The 21237-nt window shown below is 38.2% G+C and overlaps 1 protein-coding gene across 4 annotated transcripts in view; it reads right to left on the reverse strand.

Moving 5' to 3' along the window:
- LOC124605556 (TOM1-like protein 2) overlaps positions 1 to 21237 on the reverse strand; it is a 124672-nt gene that overhangs the window by 9234 nt on the left and 94201 nt on the right. For 2 of the 4 annotated variants that reach the window (XM_047137317.1, XM_047137315.1), the window contains one exon: positions 9386 to 9436. The exons of the other annotated variants lie outside the window; for them this stretch is intronic. In XM_047137317.1, the coding sequence (XP_046993273.1) occupies positions 9386 to 9436 (51 nt within the window). The remainder of the gene's footprint in view (positions 1 to 9385; positions 9437 to 21237) is intronic. 4 annotated transcript variants of the gene reach the window in all.

The following is a 21237-nucleotide window of genomic DNA, read 5'->3' on the forward strand; positions in this document are numbered from 1 at the left end:
GTATGTGATGAAGGGAGTGAGAGGATCGGAAAAAATGTGATGTCATGAAATCACCAATAAAATTTTTTACTGTATGAGGATCACCTTTTAGCTTCTTACAAACAACCACATTAAGACGGCACCACTGAGATGAGGCATGATTATTATTTTCAAGATTATTGTTTTGTTCAAGATTATCATTCATTACTTGTGGCGAGTATTGTTAAAACAATAACAGTTCAGAAATTTGATGAGAAGTTTATTTACAGTGTATGTTGGAAGAAACAGAGTTGTGAAAAAAAATGGTAATTTCATGGGAAGGTTTTTGTTGCATGATTTTTATTATTTTCACAAAGGCCTAACTCAACAACAATGACTCAAATCACTTTGTCCAACTTTTAGTAACAAGTGATCTTCATGAAAGACTGCTTGCAACAGATTTCCAGAAATTTGTGAAGGTCATGCGCATCAGTGATGATTTTTGTGAATATCAATAAAAACTGGTTGTTGTTCCAAAAAGCACAAATGTTGTGCGAACATGACCAAAGAGGACTGGCTTCTGACTTACCATGAGACAGAGGCACCATTAAGAATACTGAAGACTGTAGTACATTTGAATTTGCAAGAACACTTATCTGTGAAAAGATCTGTTACCAATGGACACACAATGTGACCACAGCTCAAAAACAGGCTTGTGTCAACTGATGTGAGAAAACGTGCAAACAATTAGACCGAGGGAATGCAAAATCCATATAAAGAATCATAACAGGAGACAAAACTTGGATGTATTCCTACACACAAGAAACTAAGCAGGTGTTCCAAAATGAACTAAAAGCAACAAAAATGGTTTGTTCACAAAGCACTTCCAAGAAAATTATTGCTCGTTTCTCTGGCTGTACTGCCCATGTTATGAACACTGTTTTTGAAGATCAGAGATGCGTGGATATCAATAATTTCTTTCCCACTAGTTATCGATCAAATCAGCAAATACAATAACAAACGTTGCATGAATTTTCATCATGACAGTGTGCACTATCACAAAGCAATTGATTATTTGACAGAAACAAATATCAAATTAATCTCTCATTGCCATTATTCACCTAATTTACTGCCTACGAACTCATTTTTGTTCCCTTACGTTAAACAAAAAATGTGTGGACAGCAATTTTTACATCAAGAAGCTATTGAATTCCTCTAAGGTCATGTTTTTGAGGTACTAAAATTGGAATAGAAAAATTTTATCCAGAACTGGTTAAATGCATCAAATCTGTATAAATTTTAGTGTTGACTATTTTGAGAAACAATGGAACAATCTGTACAATAAAGGTTTGTTCTATGGTTACTTTTAAAAACATAAAAGGCGGTCCTCGTATTTACAGCCTCCATGTTTGGAAAAGCAATTGTGGCACTTGTTTTAATTTTGTGAGAGTGGAGAGTGGGAGGGTTTGGTGGAATGGATTCCTCTACTCTTGAGATCAGACAAAGATCCTTGTGAGAAGCCTGTTATAAGTGAAAGAGTGCATAAAATATTGTTTCCGCCTCATTAAAAATCAGCTTTTACAACAAGCGTGCAATAATGATTTATTTATTGACATCCACTATCAATCTATACTTTACAAACCACGTGACGTGCATGGCAGGGGTATGTCCCACTGCACCGTTTCATTCACGTATGGACTGCGTGAATGCTTCCAGGCATTCAGCAATTATTATAATATTATCCTCACGAACCCTATGTTAGCAATACGTAGGGGATTGTAGTATATTTCTAGAATCATCATTTAAAGCAGGTTCTTGAAACTTTGTTAATAAGACTTTCTCGGGATAGTTTACATCTATTTTCAAGAGACTGTCAGTTCACTTTCTTCAGTATTTTTATGGCACTCTCCCATGGGTCAAACAAATCTGGAACTATTTGTGCTGCCCTTCTCTGTAAACATTCAATATCCCCTGTTAGTCCTATCTGGTACAGGTTCCACACACTTGAGCAATATTCTAGAACTAGTCACAAAAATGATTTGTAAGCAATCTCCTTTGTAGACTGATTGCACTTCTGTAGTATTCTACCAATAAACTTAAGTCTAACACTGCTTTATCCACAGCTGAGCCTATATGATCATTCCATTTCATATCCCTAGAAAGTGTTACACTGAGGTATTTGTAGGAGTTGACTGATTTCAACAGTGACTTACTGATATTATACTCACAGGAAGCCCGCCTGGCTAGCCGCACAGTCTAACGCGCTACTTCCCGAGCGGGAAGGTGACTGGCGGATTACTATTGAGGTCCAGTGTGCCAGCCAGCCTGTGTATAGTTTTTAAGGTGGTTTTCCATCTCCCTTGGCGAATGCAGGCTGGTTACAATTAATCTGCCTCAGTTACACTGTGTGGGCGATTGCCGCACAAACACCATTTCCACGTATATGCTGTTTTGTTGTTGTGGTCTTCAGTCCAGAGACTGGTTTGATGCAGCTCTCCATGCTACTCTATCCTGTGCAAGCTTCTTCATTTCCCAGTACCTACTGCAACCTACATCCTTCTGAATCTGTTTAGTATATTCATCTCTTGGTCTCCCTCTTCGATTTTTACCCCCTGTGCTGCCCTCCAATACTAAATTGGTGATCCCTTGATGCCTCAGAATATGTCCTACCAACCGATCCCTTCTTCTAGTCAAGTTGTGCCACAAATTTCTCTTCTCCCCAATTCTATTCAATATCTCCTCATTAGTTATGTGATCTACCCTCCTGATCTCCAGAATCCTTCTGTAGCGGCACATTTCGAAAGCTTCTATTCTCTTTTTGTCTAAACTATTTATTGTCCACGTTTCACTTCCATGCATGGCTACACTCCATACAAATACTTTCAGAGAAGACTTCCTACACTTAAATCTATACTCGATGTTAACAAATTTCTCTTCTTCAGAATTGCTTTCCTTGCCATTGCCAGTCTACATTTTATATCCTCTCTACTTCAACCATCATCAGTTATTTTGCTCCCCAAATAGCAAAACTCATCTACTGCTTTAAGTGTCTGATTTCCTAATCCAATTCCCTCAGCATCACCTGATTTAATTCGACTACATTCCATTATCCTCCTTTTGCTTTTGTTGATGTTCATCTTAAATCCTCCTTTCAAGACACTGTCCCTTCCGTTCAGCTGCTCTTCCAGGTCCTTTGCTGTCTCTGACAGAATTACAATGTCATCAGCAAACCTCAAAGTTTTAATTTCTTCTCCATGAATTTTAATTCCTACTCTGAATTTTTCTTTTGTCTATCTTACCCCTAGAGATATACGCCTTACATTTGTCCTCTAGCCATCCCTGCTTAGCTATTTTGCACTTCCTGTTGATCTCATTTTTGAGACGTTTGTATTCCTTTTTGCCTGTTTCATTTACTGCATTTTTGTATTTTCTCCTTTCACCAATTAAATTCAGTATCTCTTCTGTTACCCAAGGATTTCTATTAGCTCTCGTCTTTTTACCTACTTGATCCTCTGTTGCACGTACATGTACACCATACTTATTCTACCATGCAAACATTTGGGGTTACACTCGTCTGGTATGAGACGCTCCCAGAGGTGTCCACTGGCGGCCGAAGTGCACAACCACCCTGGGTTCGGTGTGGGGCAGCGGTGGGGTGGGTGGACTGCTGTGGCCTGTTGTGAACCACTGAGGGCTACCGCAGGATGATGCCTCTCAGTCGTTTCTAGGTCCCGGGGTTTAACACAATACAATAGTCATAGGATACTACACTTTTTTCGTTTTGTTAAGTGGGCTGTTTTACATCTATGAATATTTAGAGGAAGTTGCCAATCTCTCATCACTTTGAAATCTTATCAAGACCTGACTAAATATTTATGCAGCTTACTTCAGATAGTGCTTCATTATGGGTAACTGCAACACCTACAAAAAGTCTGAGGTTACTATTAACATTGTCTGCAATGTCATTAATATAGAACATGAACAGCAAGGGTTCTAACACATTTCCCTCGGGCACACCTGAAGTTACCTCTACATTTGACAATGACTCTCCATTGAAGATAACATGCTGCATCCTCCCTACCAAAAGTCCTCAAAACCAGTCACAACTTTCACTTGATATCCCAAATGATCGTATTTTTGACAGTAAGCACAGGTGTGATACTGAGTCAAATGCTTTTCAGAAATCAAGAAATACTGCGTCTACCTTACTGCCTTGATCCAAAGTTTTCAGTATCTAATGTGAGAAAAGTGCAAGTTGGGTTTCACATGATCAATATTTTCGGAATCCATGCTGACTGGCATTGAGACAGGCCCTCCAGTTCAAGATATTTCATTATGTTTGAGCTTGGAATATGTTCTAATATTCTACAACAAATCAATGTCAAGGACATTGGACAGTAGTTTTGTGGATTACTTCTACTATCCTTCTTGTAGACAGGTGTGATGTATGCTTTTTTCCAAGAACTGAGCATCGGTTTTTTGTTCCAGGGGTCTTTGACAGTTTATAAGTAGAAGAGGGGCTAACTCAAACACAAATTCAATACAGAATTTGGTAGGGAATCTATAGTCCCAGACCTTTGTTCAATTTTAACTATTTCAGATGTTTCTCAACACCATTGGCACTGATACTAATTTCACTCATCTTTTCAGTGGTACATGGATTAAACTAATTATCCCAGGCTTTCCGTTGTGAAGGAACATTTGAAAATGGAGCATCCAGTGCATGGTCAACTATTCTTTTAAAATTGAGCCTTAGTTTCCTCTACATGCTCCTGCCCTGTGCTGAAAGTTCTAAGTTCCTCATTGAGATATGACACTACTGATTTTTTATCTAGTTTATTGAACATACATATCTTTCTGCTTGTTTTAGATGACCTTTGTGCTTTGGTAATCATTGCTGCCTCATCCGCATCATTGTCCTTGATACCAGTTTCCATGTGGATCTCCTCAAAGAGGTCAGGTCTAGTTGTTGCTATCAGATCCAATACATTTCCATGAAGAGTGTTGTTTCTAGCCATCTGTTGTTGGTAGTTTTCAGAGAAAGTCCTTAGTAATGTCTCACAGGATATCTTATCATGCCCACCACTAACAAAATCATAATTTTCCCAATTAATTGTTAGATGATTAAAGTCTCCACTGATGATTACAGTATAGCTGAGGAACTTAAGTACAAGTGAACTGAGGTTTTCTCTAAAGTTTTCAGTTACATCAGGAGATGAGTCTCATTGGTGATAGAATGATCCAATTATTATTTTATACTCACCTTTGGTATTGAGTGTTGCCCAGACAAGTCCAGGTTCAATTTCTATCTAGATGGATTTGAGTTTATTGTCTACTGCAATGAATACCCTGATCTTCATTTCACATTTATCTATCCTTTCAATACACAGTTAAATTTTCCCCAAAAATCTCACTGCTATCAATTTCAGGTTTCAATCGGCTTTCTTTACCTAGCATTATGGGAGATCCACTGCTTTTCATGAACGCTTCAAACGCTGGCAATTTGTTGCGAATGCTTCGGCGGTTTACCACTACGATTTTAATACTCTCACCTGTGGGAGGAATTTCTTTCAATCTTACACTGATACTTCTGTGTTTCCTGCAGCTATCATTATCTAAATTGGATAGTGTGTTGCCTAATCTAATAAACACTTGCACTTCCTGTCAGATTAAAACTGTGTGCCGGACTGAGACTCCAACTCGGGACCTTTGCCTTTCGTGGGCAAGTGCTCAACCAACTGAGCTACTCAAGCACTTGGGTAGCTCAGTTGGTTGAGCACATGCCCGCGAAAGGCAAAGGTCCCGAGTTCGAGTCTCGGTCCGGCACACAGTTTTAATCTGCCAGGAAGTTTCATATCAGTGCACACTCCGCTGTAGAGTGAGAATTTCATTCTAATAAACACTTGTCTGCATCCCACACAGTCAGCTACCTGAGTAGCAGCCTCTGATGTGTAGTGCACACCTGACCCACTTATGGGGACCCTAAAGTTCTAGACATAGCCTAGCTCGCCACAGAACCTTCATAGTCTCCGGTTCAGTCCTTCCACTTGACTCAGAAGCAAAGGGCCACGATCAGTTCTGGGGACAATGCTGTAAATTGTGAGCTTTGGTGAAACTCCATGTGCAACGCTTGTCTTATCAACCTTTTCTGCCAGTCACTGGGATGACCCACGGATGACTTCAGAGCCCTGATGATAGGCATAATTTGTTCTAACATGTGTCACAACCTGTATTTGGTTGCACCCTGTTCCCTCAATGGCTGCTGGAATAGTCTATTTAACATTGTTGAATGAGGCCCCCAAGCATATACACTGAGTGCACCTAGTCTCCTTTCTTGTCTCTTGCTGCCATTTCCCTAATGGGTACCATCATTCACCACATGTTTGAACTGCCAATGATTAATAGAACCCTACCCTTTTGTGCCTGCCTCCTCCTGACATTGAACAAAACAGGTTTCCCCAAAACATGTGAAATGAGGTCCATTGGCTCAGTTTCAGTTTCAGAGAAGGACAGCACCTCAAAATTGTTGGTTAGGGGAATTGGTATAACACCCTGAGTCCTCCCTGGTCCACATGCACTGTGTACAGGATGCCTAGATCTACCGATGATAAGCCACTCGCAGTCAAGTGGGGGAGTAATGACAGATCCTGTACTCACTGCTGAGGAGGCAGGATCCACAGGAGAGGATAGTACTTGAGGTATCTCTGATACTGGTATCACAGGTACATGATTCTCGGGAGCTCTTCCAACACACCAATTGGCAGCAGCTACCAATCATTTGACAGTGGTCAGGGCAACTTCCAGCTCCTTACGGATGTCAATCAATTCATCCTGTGTTTGAGAACAGTACTAACAGCAGGGCTGCATTTTGGCTCGTGCAGTGCATTACAAGGCAGTGAACATTTAACTTTAAATTAAGCTAGCTGATTATCCTTTAATCTGTTGAGCTAAAAGGTGCTAATTCCCTATAAGAATTGAAGCAAATACAAAAAATGAGATTTCTATTAAGGCAAATCAAGAACCTGTGGTAAAAATTACTAGTCTCCTAAATCATTTTGAGGTTAATTACAGTCGTTAGCAAACTCAAAAATAGAGATAATTTATTGTAAATGCAAATAATATATAGGGCCACTCCACTTTAAGGGAAAACTAGATGTAACACAATATGTTAGTTGTAGTATCTGCTACAGTAACTAAATCACAAATGCTGATGTACTACAAATTGCTTGTAAGTTATTCAAAGGACAATGGTCGCATCTGAAAATTATCAAAAACACACATTTATTTGTGTTGATATACAATGAAATTCAGGCATGATGTATTCTTTGGCAGAACTGGGAACCACAAACACAGATCTGCTATGAAATAAGTTATGTATCCAAAACACTTGTAGCAGTAATTTACAAAATTATAATTTTGTAAGCATCCGAAAATTCTAAAAAAAAAAAAAAAACCTATTTCTCACGTGACTGTACAATGAAATTAGAGAATGATTGTCCTGAATGAGAATACGCCTACTGTTCGCAAAAATTTTAAAAGATCACAATTCAATTTGAACCTATAATTGAAAACAGTTCAAATGTATCGCGGTACCCATGAATGTTCAAAATTTCACAATGTATTACAATGTAAACAGGTATCGACACAATCAATGAAAGATTATGCAGAAGCTTTCATCTCGGTGGACACATTTCTTCAGACTTTGCAGCATTTTGCAGTGCATAAACAGCAGTTCTAAATAACCACTACCTTAAAAAAAGAGCCTATCTTTTATAGCCTAATACCAATGGAACCCCATTATTTTGCAGTGCATTAACAGCAGTTCTAAATAACCACTACCTTAAAGAAAAGAGCCTATCTTTTATAGCCTAATACCAATGTAACCCTATTTGTCACCAAAGATGATTTTTACTGCTTAAACATCCAAAAACTTCAGTTTAAAAAGACAGCTGTTATTAGCATTCTGTGTGGGTTTCATGTCTGAAATGACTGTTTCTGGTCCTTTATTGTCTGAAAGAAAAAATTCCTAATTCAAAATGGTACAGTGCTGTATTTTTCCACAATTTCAGAAGGATAACTTTGTTAACAGTTTCTGATTTTGTAGTCATGAGAGCTTTGTGTGCTAATGTGAGAAAGATTGGCACATCTGAATTTTATATACTGTAACCACATTCATCTCATAAAGCATATATCAAACGAAAGACTGGAGTTATGGTCTGGGGCATATACGTCAACAGAAGTATTCTGAAACATCAGTGCTTTAAACAGGTTTCAAAACTATAGTCCCTGATGTGGTACCTTTCCTTAAAGGGATTTCTGATGCAATATGCAAATTGGACATCAATCATCCAAACGTTCTTTGAAAGACAGACCCTGCTTCTTTCATGCCCAATGCACTCATCTGACATATCACTCACTGAAAAATCTTGGAGTTCAACAGGTGGTAACTGACTTTTTGATAGCACATTTTGGGAAATTTCAAATTTTATTTAATATCTATTGAAACAGCTTCCTCTGTAAAAATATGTTGGTAAAAAATTGAAGGGCTAGTTCTCTGTGCAACACAGATTATCTACATACACCGCGAAGCTAAGGAGCGGGAAGGCAGTTGCTCTTTCTTCCTCCTGGAAAGGGACTTCAGCTCTGCAAATGCTTCTTATCACCTTAATGCTTGCACTGTAGATGGGCAAAGCATTACCCATGTCAAATATGTTCAGATTATAAGTAAAATTTATTGAAAGAGATCACAAGAATGAGTAATGATCCTTAACTGAAATGAAAAACATGTTTGTTATTATTTTATAGCAACGTGCAAATGAACCATGACTCCAAATCTCACCCATTTAAACTGGGAATTTAGTGAAACTTAATGTATGCACACCACTCTGTTTTTGTGTAACTCTATATATTCATTTTATTTTAAGTGAGGTAATGAGTGCATGCTGTACTGAGAAAAAAAGTGTGCCTGTCTTAAGCTTCAGGAACAACCTTGCCTAATGTGTATTATAATAAACATTAACAGTACAGATGTGGTGTAAAAATCAATTTACCAATGAAGATCAGTGGGATTTATCGTGCTATGCTTATTCCTAACCATCAGAGTCACCACCAAATTTAAGAATTGAACAGCCATTGCCATCATACAGCTATTTCATTTTACATTATACTGATATTATCAAAATCTGTCTACAGATTTAGTCTACATCATAAATAATTTCAATCACACAGCTTGGTAATATGAAGAAATCAAAATACCTAGTTAACAACATAAAACAGAAGCTGATAAAAAAAATACTGCACGAATGATTAAAAATAACAAGGTTATCCAAACCAAAACAAAAGAGCAAAAAGCAAAAAAAGCTTAATGATTTAACAACTGAAACGGTAGGTCTACTGTATAACAATCGCATACCCACGTTTCACTTACCCTTTCATCTAGCCATGCAGCCATTTCATCAAAGTCACTCTCGTTATGCATCTTGAAACAGAAACATCACCACACAATGCAGCAACAAAGCACAAACTTGCAACAGCATAAACAAAGGACAACAAATTATTACAATGAACAAAAACCAAATCAATTTAACTGTATAACTACTTTTCTCTACAAGCAAAAAAGATGGCACACAGAATCCAGACAATGTCATAATCAAGATTCTGTGCATATCTAATAAATCATAAAAGTCTTGGGAGTTATTCATTTACAGTAATGAAAATCACAAATTTGTTCAAAGAATAGAGAATAGGAAGTATGCAGCTTGTACACAAACTCAAGGTATCATGCGTTTATAAAAAAATCTCAAAATTTCTGTCATTAGATATAATACAACAGTGAACAAATTAATCTGAGCTCATACAGTTTTCTTTAGAAACCTTCATTTTACACAGTAAAATGTATGAAATTTAAAACATTCAGAAACTTATCTTCTTTGCAAATCAACTCTACCACAGCCAGAGTGTAACCAAAGATTTATTATGTATTCTAAATATATTAACCCTTGTTTCACATTTTCATGAGCAAGTCTGTTATTCAGTACAACCCATTACCATTTCAAAGAGATTTATACAAAGTGAACATAATAGTCAATGCAGCATTTGAATTAGTAGTTGTTCCCTTTGGTGCATTGTGCAGCATGTTACCTTGCTGGAGGAAGAGTTTACTGATCTACTTAACGTGTCATGATATTTTATTCTGAACATTTTATTGTACTGATCACTTTTTATACTTGGAAGGAGAGACAGCATTGGTCGTATTTTTTGGTTTGTTAATCGCAAAATCGATTTTCGGTCACTTAGTGACCGAAAATTGATTTTGCGGTTAATAAAACAAAAAAACAAAAAATACGACCAATGCTGTCTCTCCTTCCAAGTATATCCAGTATCTGGTCGTGGGGCACAGGACACTCCATGGAGTTGCCAATCAATAATGATCACTTTTTGTTATTCCTTTAAGAAGTGTGGTTCCTACTGGGTTTTCATGGGTGTTGCAATGTCAGGATTTTTTTTAGCAGTTTCTTGTAGCCAAATTCTTGTTTTGTTCACTCTCAGATTTTTTTATTTTTAATTTCTAAACAAAGTGTACTCTCTAGTCTTGTAGAAAACTCCTACATACAGAAGAAAAGTGGAGAGTTGTACTTTGAAAGGACTTTTTGTTGTTCGGTGTGCATCAACAACTACTCTCTCTCTCTCTCTCTCTCTCTCTCTCTCTCTCCAGTCACAAGAATCTTCAGCAAATTGTCAGTACAGAAATGCTGATCTCATTGGATGCTATTTCCTGTGCTGCAGTCCACAGTGGACAATCTTGTGAGCTTCATTCAGCATGGCATGGTTTTATTGCCTTCTGCACATTTAATATTCCAATTTTTAGCCCTTTTAGTGCCAAATACGATCTGATCGTGATCCAGATTTTCGGCGAAAAATGCCAGTAACGATCTGATCGTGATGCCTTTCTCATTCGCTAGGAAATACTAACAACTTTGCCTTCAAGCGCGGAAAAAATGAATGAGAAAGGCACCACGATCAGATCGTTACTGGCATTTTTCGCCGAAAATCTGGATCACGATCAGATCGTATTTGGCACTAAAAGGGTTAATATATGAAGCTGCTTCCTAGTAGCCAATCAAAATTTAACTGAAACCCGCTAAACTTGCACCATACTGATCCAAAATTTGCTTTAACATCACTGATGCATGGTATGCAAGGGAAATAATTCACAAAAAATCAAAGCATAAAATCATACACTAAGGTGGCACAATGGATTTATTGAACTAATATAGGAGAGAAACACAATCAAACTTCTAATCTGGCCTCTCCTCCATTTATTTGATAAACTATGCCAATCTAAATTTAGCATTTTGCTGCTGTTCATTTCTTGTTTAATTTAGCCTTCTTTTCAAAATAATATATGGGTATTATTATTTTAATAAGTGAAACTATGTAAACATACAACTGTAATGGAAGTACTATGATAAAGGGAAAAAAAAACAACCCAAGAAAATGCTTATTTTTTCTCTCTTCAGGTTAATTTGTTCACTACTGCATTATATCTTCCACAGAAACATAATTCAAACTGAAATTTTGAAAGACAGACAGTACAAAAACATTTTTCCACATAAGCAAATAAGACAAACACAGTACCCTTCTACTAAACAGATACAAATCATAATAGAAGCTCAAGAAATGTGTTCCCAAACATACACGCCAGATCCCTTTTCTACAATTCAATATGCAATAATAGATTAGCTTTTGCAAGTTTATATAAGACTGTACAGGTAGAAGCAAACAAGTGCAAACAAAATTAAGTGTATCACAAAAGTATAAACTGATTGCATTTTTAATCAAAGAGTTATGTAATCAAAGAGTTATGTAATCAAAGTGACAACGAACGTGACCTTTATGAATTCCATAAAATCATCTTTGAGTGCGAAAAATACATTATGCTTTAATCATAATTGTACCATTAGAGTTCAACCTTGATTCGTAAATGTTTTGGATCAGGAACAGTTTAGTTTACGAACAAATTCCAAAATATGAAACATACAAATGAGAATTGTGTCTACAGTTAGAAATAAGTAGCCCATCAACAATAAATGACATTGTAATACTTGTAGAAAAACGATTTAGTGGAAAAATATTCATAATGCGTATTACTGACTGGCTGTAGCATCAGCTGCTACGTTGTTTTGGTTCACTTCAATTCACTGTGCCTTCTCTTAAATTACATTGTTGTGTAGGTTTTTTCAGGGTTTTCAAGTTCATTAATCTGTAGGACACCACACAGTAAAATAAATAAATTGACAGTAGCAAAGCTAAGAGTAAAAATACAAATTCCATAACATTTGTTGAGAAAGGAATTACAAACTAATGTCAATTATTTCTTTTATTTATTTATTTTCAATCTGAACCTGCAAATGAGTTTAAAATGGGAAAAGTCAACTACTTTCGCACCTTATAAAAATAGATAACATGAGTGATAATTATAACCAAGCACAGGCAACAAAATATGTAATGAAAGTGTTGCTAATTTGAATGAAATATGCAACTTGGCAACAGTGTTACTGATGTCATAGTTCATGAAAATACCAGGCAGTTTATGATAAAGTCGTAAAGAAATACCCTGCTAAAAGTGGTGAAAATGATGTTTCTCAAGCCAGAATGTGGTGGTTTAAGATATCTAAGAAAAGAAGATTCCTCATATGGAGACTGCAAAAGATAATTTTTTAAGAGCTCCAGTGTTTTCCAAAGCACAGTCAAGTAGGTCCATGTGGCAGAATTAAGAAATGAAGTTAAATAGTGAAGCATACGCATCCAGGAAAGGATTAATAAAACCTTGCATTAATTCTTACTGGGAAAATAGTTCAGTTACTTCAGGAAGGAATGACGTTCATTAACTAGCTAGAGCAGTGACTTCGTTAAATGGTTAAAAAAACACAACTCTGGATGCTTTGGTTGTAGTTCATTTTTACAAGAATCTAAATCTGTAAATACATCTACCTTCACAGGTATAAAAAAAAGAATATTTTAGTAAATGGTATTATTCATTTGTGGAAAATCATTAAAATTTTGTAGCATAGGACATCTATACAGCAAGATCAACTTTTTTTAAAATTGAAAACATAGTCCTTCCTTTTGAAAATGCACTTCCATTAGCAACCTATAAAATTCCCTTGTTATTTTGGTATAAGTAATGCAAAGGTAATTTGAAAACACACTCCAGTGTTGAATTTTATAACCTACAATGGCACAATTAGTGTCCTCCAGTACAGTAACATAATTCTCAGGTACTTGAGCATTTAATGAGTCTTTTGTTTCTATCAATCTAATGAAATATGATTTTACTCATAACATTACACAGAACCGTGTTGTTTATTTGTATGTAACTTGCCTTACAATCAGCACTGAAGTCACTTTATCACTCGGTAAAATTATTCATGCTGTTTAATGTAAAATTAACTTCTCCTTAATATCTCATGATTGTACAAATGTGTAGGAGAGAAGGGTATGGGGTTGGTGGGGGGAGGGGGTGAGCATTCTAGCTGCTCCATTCTCTGGGTGGGTATCTCTGTCATGACAGAAACATCATGACTGAGCTTGTATTTTCTTCCTACAACAATCAGTATTTAACATAAAAAACAAAAGCAATGAAAACAACCAATTTTTGATTCCAATTTTACATACGGTTAAAGTATTTAACACCAGTTACTTTAAGATAAATTCCTAACTGCCTGATTCATGTTGTCATTACACTTCATAATCAACAGCTATTTTTGCATCAAAATCTCTGATCTGGTGTACGATTTTACTAAAAAGTGCTAAGATTTTATGGTACTTCAATGGTGGGTGTGTGAAATGCTGCAGACCTACTGCTGTCCACAAACTTCTGAGAACCACTATACACACACACACACACACACACACACACACACACACACACAGGAAAACGTAATTATTTTCTGTACATCAGTCTTGCTGTCACACAGTGAACTTCATAAGACTGCTGTACTAAGAAGTAACTTCTGAATATTGAAAATTCAGAATGGAATAATGACAGTATTATGAAAAGTGCAGACTACTACTCACCATAAAGTGGGGGGGATGAGTCGCACAAAGGGATAACAAAAAGACTGCCGAACAAGTAAGCTTTTGGCCACATGTGTGAGTGAGTTGCTGTTAGCTGACTTTGATACAACTCTCTATGTACCAGTGATTTTCAGGGTTCCTTTCATATGCATTTCCTCTTCAAATCCCGATCAGTCAGAGTCGAGTTTGTTCATCTCATTTACAAATTTTCGGGCCGATTCCGCAGTTTGACCTGCATCATCAAGTTGAGGCTTTATTTGAAATTTCGCTATGTTCATCTCCCAGCTCTGTAGCACTGTTGGAAGTTATGCAACCGTTGTGATTTTGTCTGATTCAGAAGGCAGCCTTTTGAACAAAAGCTTACTAGTTTAGCAGCCTTTTTGTTGTGCCTGTCTGACTCAATGTCTCTGCATTATATGGTGAGTAGCAATCTATCCTTTTCATAATACTGTCAAGTAACTTCTAAACTGCATTTCTAAAGATTTTCAGTAATGTAGAGTATATGGGAAAAGATATGTTGAATTTGTGTTTTTCTTTATTATTCTTTGTTTTAGTTTCCCAATGATGGAACAAATAAATGACTGCTGTCTGTTCTCTACAACTATTATGAGACAAGGACAGTGTATCCATATCTGTCAGAGATGTGCTTGACAGGTCACGGAAAGTAATAGTGCTGAATAAAGTAAGATTTTGAAAAAAGAGCCCAGTGAAATGACGTCTTTTCTCAAGAATGGATAAGGTTTATCATATTCAACTTCCACTGCATCTTCTACATATGATCAAAATGTCATGTGGCTCTCAGCCTGCCAACAGAATTTTGATTTGATACCTTTTTGGCAGCTAGAGTGACAATTTCACTACTCAATTTATTAAGTAGTTACTCACTTGATCTCAAGAAGTACAGTAGCTCGCATTCCAGACCACCTCTCTGCAGAAAAATCTGAAATGGTCACCAGATATTGAGCCTGGGACCTCTGCTTCAGTAGCTAACAATGCTAACTACTAGATCATGGAGGTAGACTATATGAGCCACTGTAATGGACAACAGAGAAATTCTGTTCTTTACATATCACATCATACAAAACACCTCAGTTTATACTAAGGTTCTAACAGTCCTCTTGAAATCTCCATAACTCCCCACCCCCACTCCCACCCCCACCCCTCCAGAATCTTGGTTCCTACATTTACTTTCTGGCGTCATGATCTCTGCACACTATTCCTCCCATGTCACATTTGCCATAAAATACTTCTGCTTCTTGGTGGCCTGATTTACATGAATTTTGTGCTGGAAAATATTATGACATCATTACAAGAGACAGTTGGATGCTATCTTCAGATGGAAAGATGAATAATCCTAGTAAACTCATTGGGACAACCTACCGTCCTATATGTGGTATGGAATATGGATACATTGGCTGGTACAGAGGCAGACTAACAGGGTGGTAGAGGCAAAGCACACACAGCTCCCTTTCCAAGGAGGAACATGTTCCAGCGTAACATCAAGCACCAGCATGCCGGTCATGAATGTTACAGCAGAAAGGATGTGAAGAAGACGTCAGCTAATAGGTCACTGACCGACCCTTCTCTAGGACAAAAACCGAGACAGCGGCAGCATCTACACAAAGAGGACATAAGTGCCGCGCCGCCTGGCCGCAGCCCAATGGAAGACTAGCTGTCCTACCGGTTCTATAGCAGCAATTTAGAGACTGTATAATTTCACTTGTATTACGCATTGTCTACACTGATGAGATTTCTTATTTTGTCTGTCGCACATTGCTTGCGACACAACAATGTAAACTCTCAAAGTTAAGTATTGTCATTTATGTCACTGTAATAAAAGTTCATTAATACAAATTGCTTGAATTGTAGTCTAGTGATCCGAGAAAGCAGGTTTCCTAGGCACGCCATATTCGACGAGCAGGCAGGACACAACAAAACATAAATACAGGAGTATCACCTCCATCCTGGAACCATTCCATACCTGTGGTTGAACCATTTGTCTGCAGAATCCTTTCTTCCAGCAGTGCTCGTGCCCCATGGTTTGCAGGAGAACTTCAGTGAAGTCTCGGAGGCAGCAGAGAGGTAATGGTGAAAGTAAAGCTGTGAGGATGGGTTGTGAGTTGTGCTTGGATAGCTCAATTGACAAGGAAACTGCCAGCAAAAGGCAAAGGTTTGAGGTTCGCATCAAAAACCAGTACAGAGTTTTAAGGGGGATCACACTAGTGTCACTTGCCCTAGTGGCTAGACTGGGGCTTGTATCAGAAGTCTGATTAGTCTGACAATGTAGCTACATCCAGACATTGTTTAACAAAGGAGCCAATCAATTTACAGAAGAGGAGAGGAGCAAGTCACTTTAATGAGTCATCTTAAGCTCACTGTGTGTATAAATATACACCATGTTAGTGTGGATTCAGGGATACTCATGCTTTGCATCATTTACTACACCAACTTATATGTTATCTTGATCCAGATATTTATATCAGAGCAGAAAAATTGTGATATCTGCATAGAATGTGATATATGGTTTACAATGAAGATTCTTCCACATATCCTGGGTCCCAGTTGTAAAAGATGCCGTCAAAATTCATTTGATAGGAACTGATCAATGCAGGCATGTTATTAGCTCAACAATTCCTGAAACTCGGTTGTTACAGTTCTGACAGTAACAGTTTTGCATCATCTCAATTCTGAGAGTTCTGGAACCTGTACAGAAAATTGAGATAGAAATCAACATAAACATCATTTCCACCCTTTTTATTGCTTATGAAAATCACACATTGCATGTTGTACCACCATACAGCAAGAGCTTCAGGGTGGTGATCCGGATTGCTAATTTTGACAGTGTAAGGAAAATGACAATATTTTGTTCATGCAAGGTGATGCCAGCATAAGAAACCAGAACAACCAGTTACACATTTACAAAGGAGCCCAGCGTTGGAAAGAGGTTGCATACGTCTCACAGCAATTGCATTCCTGGCACTGTTACAGTTCCTGCAACTGTGTGTTATATCTTATTCACATTGAGAAGAGACTAGACTCATAAACGAGTATCTGAGGTGCCTTAATTCCACCTCCACAGCCATGCCATAAACAGCACTTAATACTTTTGTGTACCATTCTGATGTTCACTAAAAATTTAAGTAATTTTGAAGTAATAGGTTTAACATCAGAAGAGGCACCAATGTTAGCACTGAATAGGGGATCATGGAGGAATTTTATAAGGGGGGCTATGCTCCAGACTGAACGCTGAAAGGCATAATCAGTCTTAAATGATGATGATGATATTATTAGGTTGCAATTTACTTAGACAAATAGCTTACCTTTGAGAATGAGAGCAGCTGAAAATTTGCTTCAGAATTTACTATTGTACTACTAGACTTAACACAAGTAGGACAAAGTATCTATGGATCAATGACTTGTATGATGTAGTAGTAACAAATTAAATAAACAAACATTCCAAGTGACTCTATCTGTCTATTAGTGAAAACTATATCAAAAGCCCTATAGCAATTACTGGGATAAGGCTTTGCTTATGGACAGAAAAAGTGGTAGGGAACTTTATAATATGTAGTGACATAAAACTGCATTAAGTTACAAGAAGCCACCATGATTGAAAAATTTATCTGATATTATCTGATACAACTTTGTTGTATGGGAGTGAAAGCTGGGTGGATTCAGGTTACCTTATCAACAAGGTTGAGGTTACGGATATGAAAGTAGCTAGGATGATTGCAGGTACTAGTAGATGGGAACAATGGCAGGAGGGTGTCCACAATGAGGAAATCAAAGAAAAACTGGGAATGAACTCTATAGATGTAGCAGTCAGGGCGAACAGGCTTAGATGGTGGGGTCATGTTACACGCATGGGAGAAGCAAGGTTACCCAAGAGACTCATGGGTTCAGCAGTAGAGGGTAGGAGGAGTCGGGGCAGACCAAGGAGAAGGTACTTGGATTTGGTTAATAATGATTTTGAAGTAATAGGCTTAACATCAGAAGAGGCACCAATGTTAGCACTGAATAGGGGATCATGGACGAATTTTATAAGGGGGGCTATGCTCCAGTCTGAATGCTGAAAGGCATAATCAGTCTTAAATAATGATGATGATGATGATATTATTAGGTTGCAATTTATTTAAACAAATAGCTTATCTTTGAGAATGAGAATAGCTGAAAATTTGCTTCAGAATTCACTATTGTTTACTAAATTATTCTTTAGCTTATCTCTAAAGCAAACTCTGTTACTTTAGTCTCATGAGCATGGAATATTTGCCTTTAGAAGCAAGAGTTTTTGTATTAGTACTGTTCTGTATGTTTCACTGATACACTGATTTCAAACAATATTTCACAAAATAGATGAAGCCAAATTACAAATGCCTCTCATTGAAAGTACACATCAAAAAAAGTTTTGCATCATCTCAATTCTGAGAGTTCCGGAACCTGTACAGAAATTTGGAATAGAGATCAACACAAACATCATTTCCACCCTTTTTATTGCTCATGAAAATCACACATTGCATATTGTACCACCATACAGCAAGACCTTCAGAGGTAGTGATCCAGATTGCTGTACACAACGGTACCTCTAATACCCAGTAGCACGTCCTCTTGCATTGATGCATGCCTGCATTTGTCGTGGCATACTATCCACAAGTTCATCAAGGAACTGTTGGTCCAGATTGTCCCACTCCTCAATTGCAATTCAGTGTAGATCCCTCACAGTGGTTGGTGGGTCATGTTGTCCATAAACAGCAGTTGTCAATCTATCGGGGCATGTCGATAGGGTTCATGTCTGGAGAACATGCTGGGCACTCTAGTTGAACGATGTCATTATCCTGAATGAAGTCACAAGATGTGCTCGATGGGGATGCAAATTGTCGTCCATGAAGACAAATGCCTCGCCAATATGCCGCCAATATGGTTGCACTATCGGTTGGAAGATGGCATTCACATATCGTACAGCTGTTACGGCGCCTTCCATGACCACCAGTGGCAGATGCTGGCACCACATAATGAAACCCCAAAACAGTAGGGAACCTTCACCTTGCTGCACTCGCTGGACAGTGAATCTAAGTCATTCAGCCTGACCGGGTTGCCTCCAAACACGTCTCTGACAATTGTCTGGTTGAAAGCATATGCAACACTCATTGGTAAAGAGAATGTGATGCCAATCCTAAGTGGTCCATTTGACATGTTGTTGGGCCCATCTGTACCGTGCTGCATGGTGTCGTGGTTGCAAAGATGGACTTTGCCATGGACGTCATGAGTGAAGTTGCGCATCATGCAGCCTATTGCGCACAGTTTGAGTCATAACATGATGTCCTGTGGCTGCACGAAAAGCATTATTCAACATGGTGGCATTGCTGTCAGGGTTCCTCTGAGCCATAAACAATAGGTAGCAGTCATCCACTGCAGTAGTAGCCCTTGGGCGGCCCGAATGAGGCATGTCATTGACAGTTCCTGTCTCTCTGTGTCTCCTCAATGTCCGAACAACATCACCTTCCACAATGAGATGTGCGCTGATATGAAACTTCCTGGCAGATTAAAACTGTGTGCCGGACCAAGACTCGAACTTAACATCGCCTAGGTTCACTCCGAGATGCCTGGACACTTCCCTTGTTGAGAGCCCTTCCAGGCACTAAGTAACAATGCGGACGTGATTGAACCGCGGTATTGACCGTCTAGGCATGGTTGAATTACAGACAACATGAGCCTTGTATCTCCTTCCTGGTGGAATCACTGGAACTGATCGGCTGTTGGACCCACTCCGCCTAATAGGTGCTGCTCATGCATTTTTGTTTACATTTTTTTTTGGGGGGGGGGGGGGGGGGGGGGGGGTTAGTGACAACTCTGAACAGTGAAAGGGACTGTGTCAGGATAGCAGCAATAGCATTTTCAATGTTCTACTTTAGCTCTTCCAGTGTGATGATTATTTGACTACACCTGGCCCTTAAATTTGTCCCACAGGTAAAAATCACAGTGAGCATTACACTACCTCTGCTGACTGTCCTCTCCTCACTCAATGCCTCATGCATTCATGACAACATTATTAAGTGTTACGTGCTGTCTCACTGTTTTCTGAAAATATCCATACTGTCATTCATCTTCTATGAGTCAATCCACATATGGATTAAGCAGTTTCTGGACATATTTTTGGTTGGGTGCTACAATGCGGACGCCCCACACTGCACCTCAAATACAAGTCTTGAGATTAAGCAATGGCTCTTAACAGTACTTATGAGGTCTTTCTGTCGCATGATAGTGCATGCTCTGAGTCCACCCATCCTGACAGGCTGAATCACACCTCATCTGAAGAGGTGAAAAATGATATAGAGACACACTCGGGACAGAGCATGTGACAGACGCTGAAGTGCAGGCATTTGACAACAACCAATAGGTGCACTGAAATCTCAGTTCCCAGCATTTTTTGTTATGGGTTAGTTCATTAACAAGGGTCGGTTCTGCATCAGCCTTACAAATATTTTCTGGGCTATTTTTATTTTGCCTACCCTGTACAACCAAAAAAAGATAGGGAAACTTTTACTTACCAGGCTATGCATATGAATAAAAAGTGAAAAAAAGTGGAGGACAGAAATATGACAAAAAATATTGATTTCCAGAAACAACATTTTCTTTATCTGGCAACAGAGACAACAAGGGACCATTTGGGCATTAAGTACCCATGACCTTAAGCATTGTATGCCAAAAGAGAGAAATCAGGGCTGACCTTCATTGATTCAATGGTCATGAAAAATGAGGGATACAAAATATGAGGAATTTGAAGTGACAAAGAGAATAGTTCAAAAGTTAGATAGAAGCAAATATGGGTAATGTGTGGTGGCAAGGAAGAAAGAATTAAGAAAAATAAAGATATTTAAAGCCACAACACATAAGAGCAGTTGAAAATATATGATGCGGGTGGGAAAGAGATTGTAGAAATGGATGAAGAAGGGTAGGGAGAAGTGGGGTGGGCTGGGGGAGATGGGGGGGAGGGGGAGGGGAGGGAAGATATCTACATGAGATATTATTGTAACTGAGTCTAGGTGAATGCAGTTAACCCAACTTGAGTTATAGTTTGCACTTGCAAAGTTTTCAGGAAATATTTCAGCTGAAAGCAATAGTGTCTATCAAGATTCAAGACTTGTCTGTTTAGGGTTGGTATATGGTAAACTTTGTTGTTGGCTTCCGTATAATGGAGATCAC

This window comes from Schistocerca americana, chromosome 3 (assembly GCF_021461395.2).
Source record: "Schistocerca americana isolate TAMUIC-IGC-003095 chromosome 3, iqSchAmer2.1, whole genome shotgun sequence".
Classification (NCBI taxonomy): domain Eukaryota; kingdom Metazoa; phylum Arthropoda; class Insecta; order Orthoptera; family Acrididae; genus Schistocerca; species Schistocerca americana.